General features: G+C 43.6%; 1 protein-coding gene across 1 annotated transcript in view; it reads left to right on the forward strand.

Annotated features, from left to right (window-relative positions):
• The window catches only part of LOC116815492 (neural-cadherin-like), an 88,404-nt gene extending 80,578 nt beyond the window's left edge, over positions 1-7,826 (forward strand). The window contains exons 31-33 of the mRNA XM_032763922.2: positions 302-555; positions 3,079-3,233; positions 7,291-7,826. Of these exons, the coding sequence (XP_032619813.2) occupies positions 302-555; positions 3,079-3,233; positions 7,291-7,692 (811 nt within the window). The 3' untranslated portion in view covers positions 7,693-7,826. The remainder of the gene's footprint in view (positions 1-301; positions 556-3,078; positions 3,234-7,290) is intronic.
• Positions 7,827-12,232: the final 4,406 nt, after the last annotated feature.

Below are 12,232 nucleotides of genomic sequence, written 5' to 3' on the forward strand. Positions count from 1 at the left end.
CTGGGCATTGTGGCAATGCTGCAGGCAGGACTTATGAAGCAAAGTAGGGGGACACCTGGAGTTTCTGTTTACATGGCAATACCTAGAACATCCATTCAGTTCACAGCTATTTCATAGTAGTGATGCGGCATGAGCGCTTCTTGGTTTTCATTTTCTTTAAAAGCTTTTATTATTGGTTTTAGAAACGTCTAAGTAGCAAACTGGAATTACTGAACAATTTTCACTGCACAGCGTTCACAAAGCAGCATGCTCTTCCTGTCACTGCCATCACCCAAAATAATCTGTTGGTTTCATCATTCAGGTGCCCAACTGGCAAAGTAGAAGTGACAGATAATCTTACAGGGCTTAAACACTGCACTTCTACACCCTGTGGACTCTGGAACTGTAGGAATGGGGCTACCTGTGTGGCACATTCCCAAGACAAATTTGTCTGCCAGTGTCCTGATGGCTATAAAGGAAAGTGGTGTGAAATCAGCCAAGTGAAAGCAGGAAAACCAGTTGGACTCAGCTCTGGCTCAATCTTGGCAATCAGCATGTGCCTCTTAGTCTTCCTAGGTAGGAAAGCAAATATTTTTAATTTATTCTCACACTGTATGTTACACCATTGAAACAAGGACACTGCCACTTATGAGAGAGCGCCTTTTATTTCTGCTATGAGTCACCAGTTCAAATCCATCTTAGGATAGTAACAACTGAAAGTCATTATCACATTATTGCAGTTCACTGGCTTCAGGACTGGTTCAAGTAAAACTAGATTCCCCCTCCATTCACATCCACCCCCCTCTAAAGCTTCCCCTGGGGCACCCAAGACTGCATGTGCAGCTATTTCACCTCCAAGCCTCAGCTGCCGCAAATTCCCATGTTGTTATCGTCACATTGGTATTCCAGGAGCACTTACAATGTGGTAGGCACTGTTCACGTTCATAGGAAGGCACAGACCCTTCCCTAAAGAGTTTGCAATGTAAGCAGACAAGCAGTGTACAAGGGGTGGGTCAGAAAACGAGACAATCATTATAAAAGTTGTATATATTTTCTATATACTTTCAGTACAGATTAGTTGATCTTTGATTCTATTATTCATACATGGTTGTATGTTCAACCTATCCAATATTAGCCAGGCCTTGGTGGAAAATGGTTTTCCTATCCTATGAAAAATGTTGAAATTGAAAATATTTTCCTGTTCCACAGTGAGGCAAAACTGAAGCCTTCTGACATTTTTTGGGGGGGTAAGAGGGTGGAGGAAGAGACCCACACCAAACCTAGAATAGCTAATAGGTTAGGACACTGATTGGGGATGTGGGAAACCCAGGTTTCTTCCTGATCTGATTCAAAACTGCTACCTTTTTGACAAATTGGCATTTTCTGACCAATATATAAATAAATAAAAATAACAGCCATTAGAAAAACTCTTGACCATCTCTAGTCCAGATTGTTGTCAAAGTGTGTGCTCATTTATATTGCTGTCAATATGTTGAAGTTGGTGGGGGTTGTTCAGTATCTGGACTGGTGGGTATAAGCACAAAAATGTTTGGCTCCTTGTGTGCTTTTTGCAGGAGAAGTTAGGAAAATAGTGGCAGGCTCTCTTTTAAACAGGAGGAGAAGGAACCTGTGTCTGCCCCAGCCAGGATCGTGGGGTATGTCTACACTGTGTAATAACACACCTGCAGCTGGCCTGTATCTGCTGACTTAGGCTTGCAGGGCTCAGGATGCAGGGCTATAAAACTGCTGTGCTCAGGGCTATAAAACATCCCTGCTCAGGATGCAGGGCTATAAAACATCTGTTCAGGCTCAGGGACGCTATCTCCTCACAGGGTTGAAAAGTCCAGGCTCTAGCCCAAGCCTGGACATCTATAGCCCCACAGCCTGAGCCCTGCAAGCCCAAGTCAGTGGACATGGGCCAGCTGTGGGTGTTCTTTATTGCAGTGTAGACACATCCTGGGAGAGGCAACCTATTTCAGGCTCAAACTGTTACCCCAAAACTCTTCAGTACAAAGCAGCTGATCTATTACTGGAGAATAAACCTTGAAAATAACATTTAAATGATGCCTCCCACGACTGCATTTTGGGACAGAAATGTCTGAGTAGATCCTGATTGACTTATGTGAAATGAGCTCAGATTCCATGTATAAAGTTCTGTTTAGAGTGGTCATAGGACCACATCGCTTTTGGTCCTCCTTGTTGGCAGTTTGTCTCTCTCTCTCTCTCTCTCCTCCCCCGCCACCCCATCCCCCCAGTCTTTCATGTTATATCTCATCACTCTCTCACTCCCTGGCACCTAGTGATTAAAATCCTAAATTTGCTGGTCGCTTTATGTGGCTATCACATTTCCATGCTCTATTGTCACTTCCATGTCACTCATTTAGAAAGGGACAAGGAGAGAGTTGTATTTTTTATTTTTCCTGACTGTATCCATGGCCAAAGGTTAAAGTTCTAGGATCTGGGCTCCTTTCCAGTGCTGCACCCCAACAAGCACTTCCTTCCTTCCTGTACCTTCTCCCTGTTTCTGGTTCAAGTTCAGGTATAAATTGATGCTCTAATGGCATTTCTTTTAAAGAAGATTCATGGATAACCATAATATTTAGGACTATGAAAAGTGCTACAAAACCTAAATTTTATTATAAACTATTGCTTAGCTTCTCTCTCCTAATAAAATTTTCAATTCCCCATATTAACAATTAAAAGTGTACATAGCTCAGAAAAGTAATGACTCAAATGATTATATTACATTTGTTATCTTCATTAAAAGTGTTTTACTTACTTTGGGTATCTTATTTACTCAGGATTGGTGAAAGGCCAGAGAATGGCCAAAATGCCTTCTATTTAAATGTCCTAATGGATTCCTGTAGGTAAGTAAAATACCCTTTTAATGAAGTTTCTGATGTAACATATAAATTTATTCATTACCTTCCTGGAGAGTGTACATATGTTTAATTGGATACTGAGGCTTAAACAATGCATTTCTTACCTGGGAATGTGGCTATTAAATACTAATTTTTCTCAGGTTGTTTTCAAATGTGAATACATTTCACAGGAAGGTAGAGGCCACATAATAAACATATATGCATCTGTTTGTTCCAGCTCTGTTAGTCTCTTACACAGTGTGGAGTCAGTGGGGGAGATCAGGGTTTCGGAAAGGAGGAGTTTATCACATTCCTGAAGAGCATGAAAGCTGGGAGGACGTTAGAGAAAATGCCTTCAATTATAATGAGGAAGGAGGGGGAGAACATGACCAGGTATGGCACAGCATCTTGACAATATTTTAAACACACAGCAATCCAGACCCAAATGGCTCTCATCTTCCTGTCAAAGAAACAGTATGTTGAGAAAATAAGAAAACAAAATTTCAAAAAAATGCATGGAACTTTTCAAGAGGTATGTGTGACTAACTAAAGCACCCAGATGATCTTGCTCACGTAATCCTCTTCTTCCCTGACCCCGCCACCATCCCCAAAGTTTTCTCTAATGACATGTCTTGTCTTAGATCTGAATCTCCTGGAGGCAGGTTGTTGTGTATTAAAGCACCTTGCACTTAGTGTAAGAACTTGTGAAAAAGAAGGGAACATAAGGAAATTTGTTTCTCACACACAGATGAACACTACCCAATAACAGCAACAGCAAGGAATTTATGTAGGCAAAAGTGTCATGGGAGTAATTACCAGTACGTCACTCACTTTGTAACTTTTCAAACTCCATTTGCTATGACTTCTCTATGATAGGCCTGGTCTACACTACGCGTTTAAACCGATTTTAGCAGCGTTAAACCGATTTAACGCTGTACCCGTCCACACTACAACGCTCTTTGTGTCGATATAAAGGGCTCTTTAAATCGGTTTCTGTACTTCTCCTCAACGAGAGGAGTAGCGCTAAAATCGGTATTACCGTATCGGATTAGGTTTATTGTGGCCGGAAATCGACGGTATTGGCCTCCGTGACCGCTCAGGACAGCAATCTGAACTCGGATGCTGTGGCCAGGTAAACAGGAAAAGCCCTGCGAAATTTAGATTTTCATTTCCTGTTTGCCCAGCGTGGAGCTCTGATCAGCACGGGTGGCAATGCAGTCCCAAATCCAAAAAGCGTCAGCCATTGACCCGTATGGGAGATACATCTGATCGCTGTATGGGAAACAAATTTTCTATCAGAGCTCCGTTACAGAAGACAAAATGCCAAAGCGTATTGAAAAAAAGAATCTCCAGGCTACACAGTGCTGCGTTGACAAGTGTAACCGGGAAGCCAGAGCACTCAAATGGATGCTCATGGAGGGCGGTACTGAGGACTCCAGCTAATCACATCCACAAGCAGTCTCTGAAAGTATTTGCCTTCTTGGCTGAGCTCCAATGCCTGTAGGTTCAACACCATTCCGCCGTTGGTTTCAGGAGGGGAATAGCTCCTCAATTAACTCCCCACCCCCCCACCACATGAAGAAAAAGGAAAGAAATGGTTCTTGACTTCTTTTCAATGTCACCTATGTGTACTGAATTGCTGCTGGTAGACGCAATGCTGCAGCAGTTGAAGCTCAATTCGCTCCTCTCCCTTCCTGGTGGCAGATGGATGCAGTAGGGACTGGAACTGTCTTTATCACCCCGTGAGTTGCTCCTTGCTTGTGATAAATGCTGAATAACCCTTGCAGGCCTGAGGTGAGGCATGGGGGGGGGGCGCCGGTGTAAAAATGGAATGATTCCTGGTCATTCCCAGTAATGGGACAGAACGCTTGGTCACCCGTTCTTCCATCATTAGTAACTGGGGGCTGAGCTTCATCAGCCCCTCCCTTTTCCTGTGTAAAGAAAAGACTCTGTCCTGCCTTGGACCTGTCATAGCACCGGGAGGAGCCTCCCCCCTCATCATGTCTAACTCACTAACGTAATGTTCACTGGGTTTCTGATCTGCATTGTAATACGTTCAGACACAATGGGGGTGGACACTGCACGGTAGCGCCGGAAGGTTGGCGTGGAGTGAGGGAAGCAACGGCGTGGGTTGGTTGTGGCGGGCACCTCCGTGAAAGCCATGTGGAGCTCATGCTTCGTGCGGCGATCTGACACTAGAGCCATCCTTGCTCTCTGATACACTGTTCTCTTAGTACGTAACTTGGCCTCCATAATTCTAGTGTCAGATAGACTCTTTATGGAAACTATAAAGGGGGATTTTACTCGGGAGTGATTTCCCATTTTGCTTTTGCTGCCCCGGCGTGATCTCAGCCAGTGGCACACCATGATACAGCAGACAAACAGAGGGACTATGATAACCCGTCATCCATTGCAATTATACCCCGCAGCAGATGGTACAGAACGACTGATAACCGTCCTCATGCTATCATGCAAAAGCAATGGGAATGCTGTGTGGACGCGCTGGAGTATCGCCTTCTTGTCGCGCATCCAGTCACATACGACTGAACGTTTAAACACAAAAAAAAAAAAAAAAAAAGCTGAAACGGGTGCCATGGTTGTCGTGTTATGGTTCCCAGGGAATCCAGGGGAAACAGGGCGCGAATGACTGTCTGCCGTTGCTTTCCCGGAGGAAGGAATGAGTGACGACATTTACCCAGAACCACCCGCGACAATGATTTTTGCCCCATCAGCCACTGGGCTCTCAACCCAGAATTCTAAGGGGCAAGGGAGAGTGCGGGAACTATGGGATGGCTATGGAATAGCTACCCACAGTCAACGCTCCGGAAATCGACGCTAGCCTTGGACCATGGATGCACACCGCCGAATTAATGTGCTTAGTGTGGCCGCGTGCACTCGACTTTATACAATCTGTTTTATAAAACCAGTTTATGTAAAATCAGAATAATCCCATAGTGTAGACGTACCCTATGTGTCTGAGAAGAGTTATAACAAATGTGCTCAGCTTGCTTTTTAACTCTCACTTAGCTGGACCCTATCCAAGTCACCTAATGTTTTAAAAGAGGAAAAATATTTCTTTGGCTCAAATAGATCAGTTCATTCAGGTGTATAGATCAGTGGGGCATACAAGTTTCCCAAGCAGCCCTCTGTAGGCTTCTTGTGGGTTCCTGAAGTTACCTTAGGGCTTGTCTACATGGGGAAATTGCAGGGAAGATAGTGAGAAATTACTAGGGGATGAATTTAAAGCCCGGAATAGCTATTCCACACTAACTCCCTAAGTGGACACACTTATTCTACACTAACAGCTTGTCTGCACTGCTGGTCTGCTTCCACACACTTAAAGTTCTATAGGGCTCTTTAACCTCTTGCTGTCAGAGCACTGTGAAACTTCTAGTGCAATCACAGGTCCACACAGTCAGTTAATGCATGGCAGGCTAGTGCATTGTCGATTCACGCCTCAGCTTGCAGACAAGCCTGAGTACTTTGTGTGGTTTAAGTTAATACATTTTGGAAGGTTTTGCTTGAGCTAATGCACTAAAAATAGTAGTATCGCCATGGCAGCATGGGCAGCAGCTCAGACTATCTCCCAGAGTACAACCCCATCCAAGATCCTAGGTACATGCTCAGATGGCTAGCCTAAGCCATGCCACCACAGCCACACTCCGATTTTTAGCTTGCTATTTTGAGCATAACTAGTGTGTGTACCTCTCTCTGAGCTAGGAACAGCATCTCTCAGCTGCAGTGTAGATGTACCTTTAGTGTGGAATAAGAGTGTCCACATGAGCTAATGCAGAATACCTATTCTAGGCTTTATCTCTATGTAGACAAGCCCTTATTGTTGTTCTTACCTCCTTCTTCAAAGCTCTCCCTCACAGCCACCATCCTTACAAGCAGTGAAGGACGAGGTGGGGATAGTCCATCAAAACCATCTTTGGCTTGTAGGGCATGCTGTCATGCTTGTCTCTTTTACCAACAGAAGTTGGTCCAATAAAAGAAATTACCTCAGCCACCTTGTAATTCCAAAAATCTTTACTCTATTTAAATACTTCACTTTTGAAAAGGGAAATGGTGATTATAGGTATCCCAGATACTGGCCCAGGGTAAATATTGTCTGGGCGGTTGGAAAAGTTTTAACCTTTTTCATTATGACTTGATGCACTGTTGACATAATGACTTTGGAGTGGAGGTTCCATTTACAGCCGTATCTACCTTCCACTTTTCTGAATTTGGTGGATTTTTGTTTGTGGCCAAAGACTGTCAGTATTCACAGAGATTTTGTCTAATCTGAAGGTGTCATCCCTTTTCAGATTCTCTCTTTTCTTCAGTCTGTGAAGACCTCCCATACTCTGCTTCATTTGTGAGTTTAAAAAAGCCTGTTGCTTCCTGTTTAGGGCATTTGCTTTGTGTTGTACATATCTCTTTAATGTTTGCATTAATTAATGTGTTTCAGACTGCTTATGATATAGATGAATTAAAGAAACCCCTGCAAAGCATCCCCCAATTCTCCTCAGAAACCACTGCTCCACACTTCAAGACACATTCTTGTCCAGAGAGAGACCCATTTACAAAACACTCACATCAAAGAGACTCAAATTCTGCAGTCACCAGTATTTCAGACTTCAAGGAATATGTGTCTCAAATAATATACGACGCAGACAATGATCTACGTAGTCTTCCAGCAGACACTGTTCACTTTTACTGCTTAGAGGGGCAGTGCTCTCTGACAGGGAGCCTTAGTTCCTTAGACTCCTCCAGTGTTGATGAAGATCTAAACTACGATGACCTCCATGAGTGGGGATCAAAGTTTGACAAGCTTAAAGAACTCTATGCGCTTTCAAATGAACACTTGTAAATGGAGAGATGGGAACCCAACACATTGCTGTGATATGAACTCTACTTAGTGTTTTGTATAAGATGCTAAAATGTTTCTAATTAGTTAAATAAATAACTTATTTATTGAGTCAGGCATTTCATATGAATCACTCACCTTTCCCTTACGTGACACTCTGAATACAAAATCTTTTTGTACGTACTGTATAAATAGATAGATAAAGTTAGAAATTTAAATGTTTTTTAATGTGTGAATTTTTTTGAATACTTTGAATAGCATAGCACACACATAGCTTTATGAAATACCTTTATTTTGTGTAGGCCAAAGTGAGTTATTACAAACATCCTGTATGCAAATACTTCAGTTATTTTCTTCTTGGTCTTAGTGTGATTATGAACAAGTTGATACTTACTAGTGGGGAGATTATTATAAAATTGCAAACATTTTGGACTGTAAAATCACAACTATAATTATAGATGTTAAATATAAAACATTATTTTTCTTGATTTTTTTTTTATTTTTCTTTTGTTGATAGTCGTCCACTTCTCTTATTTCCTTTCTCTCCCCTCGCACACACACCCTTATAAACATTGTCCAGACCTTTAATTTAAGGCCTTTGGGGATGGGATCAAGCAAAGTAAACACTTGGGGATAGCAGAAAGAAGATCAGAATGTCCTTCCTATAGTGTATAAACACTTCACTGGTTTGCAAAATGAAGTTATACATATTACATTGCTACATTGTTGATCACGCACTTAGGGCTTGTCTACACTACCCTCCAGATCGGCGGACAGCGTTCGATCCAGCGGGGGTCCACTGAGTGCTCTCCCGTCGACTCAGTACTCCACCAGAATGAGAAGTGTAAGTTGAGTCAACGGGAGAGCATCAGCTGTCGACTTACCGCAGCAAAGACACCGTGGTAAGTAGATCTAAGTATGTCAACTTCAGCTATGCTATTCATGTAGCTGAAGTTGCGTATCTTCAGTTGACCCTGCATGGTAGCGTAGACAAACCCTTAGGGAAGACGTGTTACAAGGTTTAGAAACAATGTACTAGGTAAGTTGTTTATCTTCCAACTTCCCCTTCCACACACACACTCTAATTGAATGTGATAGCTCAAGTGAGCTGCCACCATAAGTCTCTTGAGAGAAATGGTGATTTGAGCACGAGATCAGTGTCAGGAACTCCTGAGTTTTAATCCTGGCTTTGACACTAGCTCCAGTGGTAGGGGGCAAGTCACATTAAGCGGTTTCTCTCCGTAAACTGGGGACCATATTCACTTCCTAGGGTTGATGTGTGAGGATCAGTTAGTGTTTGTAAAATGCTTTAAAGCTGTTAACTATGTATTAAATTATTTTATACTAATTTTTCATTATTTAATACCACAACACTATACATAAAGCCTGATTTTTAGTCTAGCCAATTCTATGTAAATGTGATGTATAGCAATAAAATACTGCTTTAAAATTAGACCTTCCATCACTGTGCCTGACTTTCATGCTTGATCTATAAGAAGTGGAGCTACAGGGAGAATACAGTAACTCCTCACTTTAAGTCATCCCGGTTAACGTCGTTTCGTTGTTACATTGCTGATCAATTAGGGAACATGCTTATTTAAAGTTGTGCAATGCTCCACTCTTATGTTGTTTGGCTGCCTGCTTTCTCCACAGCTGGCAGCCTCCCTATGCCCCCTCCTCCCCACAGCGCCTCCCGCCCACCGGCACACCTCGTGGATCAGCGCCTCCTCTCCCCACTCCTGCCTACAGCAATCAGCTGGCTTGCAGCATTTTGGGGGCAGGGGAGAGGGGTGAAGACTTAGCACACAGGCTCCCCCTCCCTCCCCTGCCTCCTGAACGCTGCAAGACAGCTGATTGAGGAGTTACTATACTCTATTTAAAATAGGGGAGGTTTTGAGAAATACAGTAATTGTTCTAATACAAGTATTCTGAGACACACTTCACTGAAAAAATCTGTCAACTGAATAAAAAATGTACTTAATTAGTACAATGAAATACTTCATATAAACCATACTTAAAATGTTATTTATCAGATAGATACTATGCAGTAGAGAAAACAGGATAGCAACTCAGACCATGACTTGTTCCTTTATGATAGACAGATATTGATTTGTTCATGCAAAGTCATTGATCATGGCAACCATACAATGTATTGTCATGTTTGGCATAATGAAGGTTTCTCCCTACTTACTAAAATATAAATGTATTACCTTTTTGTAAGAAACTAGTATTGTAATAGCTATTTTATACTTCTGGAGCACATGTTGTGCTATAAATGAAAGCTACTGAACCTCAAAATTTCAGTAAGGCTATCTGCTTCTTGAGTCTTGTACTGAATACATTCAGTTAAATTATACTGTAGATATTATATACAAATTTGTATGCCACCTATCACTCTTTTGTATTTGAAGTTCAGTAAAGATTTTCAGGATTATCGTATTGGTGCATTATGTCTTCAGTAAGGAAGAGATGAATTTGAGGTGTTCAGTGTACTACTGACTCCAGGGTGTGGGGGAGTAGTCTGCATTACCTGTCCTCCATCTGGACTGTATTTTATAATGCAACTAAAGTCTGCCAGTGTTTTACCAGTTCTACACGTGCATGCATAGCTTAGGAAAGTTTATAGATAGCAGTAAATTTTTTCCTAGGATCAGTGAAGGTGCAAAGGAACAATAGGTAGGGTCCACTGGAGAGAAGGGTCTTATGGTGAAAGCACAGGACTGTGCGGCTTCCTTCCATGTGCTAGACCAGGGGTGGGCAAACTACGACCCGCGGGCTGGATCTGGCCCCTCAGGGCTTTGGATCCAACCCGCGGTGCAACCGGCATCACGTCCCTGCGACCCCCAGGCAGGGGGCTCCATGTGTTGCTCTTGCCTCCAGGTACTGCCCCCTGCAGCTCCCATTGGCTGGGAACAGGAAACCGTGGCCAATGGGAGCTTTGGGGAGGTACCCAGAGGCGCGGCAAGGGCAGCGCACACAGACCCCTCCGATCCCTCTCCCCCAGGGGCCACAGTGCTTTCTGGAGGGGCGTGGGGCCGGGGACAGGGCAGGCATACATGGAGCCTGCCCTGGCCCCGGTGCGCGCCACTGCCACCTGGAACTACTTGAGATAAGCGGTGTTGGGCTGGAGCCCGAACCCCTCCTGCACCCCACCCCCAACTCCCTACACTGAGCCCCCTCGTACACCCCACACTTCTCCTGCACCCCAACCCCCTGCCCTGAGCTCCCTGCAGCACCCTGCACCCCTGGCCCTGAGCCCCTGCCACACCCCGCACTCTCCTGCACCCCAAACCCCTGCCCTGAGCCCCTTCCTGCACACCACACCCTCTCTCCTACCCTGTGCTCTCTCCTACACGACAACCCCCTGACCTGGCCCTGCATACAATTTCCCCACCCAGATGTGGCCCTCAGCCCAAAAAGTTTACCCACCCCTGTGCGTATGGAAGGAAGATGTGTATAAAAGGAAGAAGGGCCTTGTGTCTCATTAGTTCATATATAGCAGAGTGCAGCACATTTCTACTGATAGCAGATAATATTCAGCTGTCTAGCAAATAGCTGAAAATAGTGGATTTAAAAAAAAACATAAGAAATTGCATACAAAATCTATTTTACAAGAGCTTAAAGTGGCAAGATCAGGAATTTACAGCTCAGGCTACCTAGGAACCTTAACACTGATTCCTTGTGTGATTAGTAAGAGGTCTCATTACATTTTGCCCCCCTGCAGGATCCCTGTTTTGCTAAATGTGAGACATCTGGGCCTGGTTTCTCAGAGTAGTAGTATATAGCACTTTGTATGTTTGAAGCTCAGCTTCAGTTGACTTCAACTGCAGGTGTTAGTACTCACTTCTTGCCAATCCAGTCCCAGGGCCTCTCACTGGGCATCCAGAAAATGAATACACAGTTTATGGCTATCTGTGTGAAAATTTTGGTTTAGCAACTTTCCCAGCATCACAGAGGAACTCTGTGGCAGAGGCAGGGATAGAATCCTGTTCTCTATCTTAACTATGAGACCATCTTTTCTCTTCCTGCAACCTCTCACTCATTCACTACACGCTTCCATCTCCTGCAACGAATGAAGTGGGGATCCTATAGAGTAGACAACACTTCTTCACTGTTGCCAAGGTTTCTTTCCCCACTTTGAACTTTAGAGTGCAAATGTGGGGACCTGCATGAACACTTCTAAGCTTAATTACTAGCTTAGATCTGGCATGCCGCCACCAGCCAGAAATTCAGTGTCTGGCACACTCCTTGTCCCCTCTCCCCCAACTTTCCCCTCCCTGGGCTGCCTTGAGAGGCTTCACCAATTCCCTGGTGAACACAGATTTAAACTCTTTGGATTTTAATACAAAGAGGAATTAACCATCCCCTCTCCTTTCCCCCCACCAATCCCTGGTGAGTTCAGACCCAATCCCCTTGGATCTTAAAACAAGGAAAATCAATCAGATTCTTAAAAAGAAAGCTTTTAATTAAAGAAAGAAAAAATTAAAAAAATTCTCTCTGTAAAATCAGGATGAAAAATGCTTTACAGGGTAGTCAGATTCAT

This window comes from Chelonoidis abingdonii, chromosome 2, assembly GCF_003597395.2.
Source record: "Chelonoidis abingdonii isolate Lonesome George chromosome 2, CheloAbing_2.0, whole genome shotgun sequence".
NCBI lineage: Eukaryota > Metazoa > Chordata > Testudines > Testudinidae > Chelonoidis > Chelonoidis abingdonii.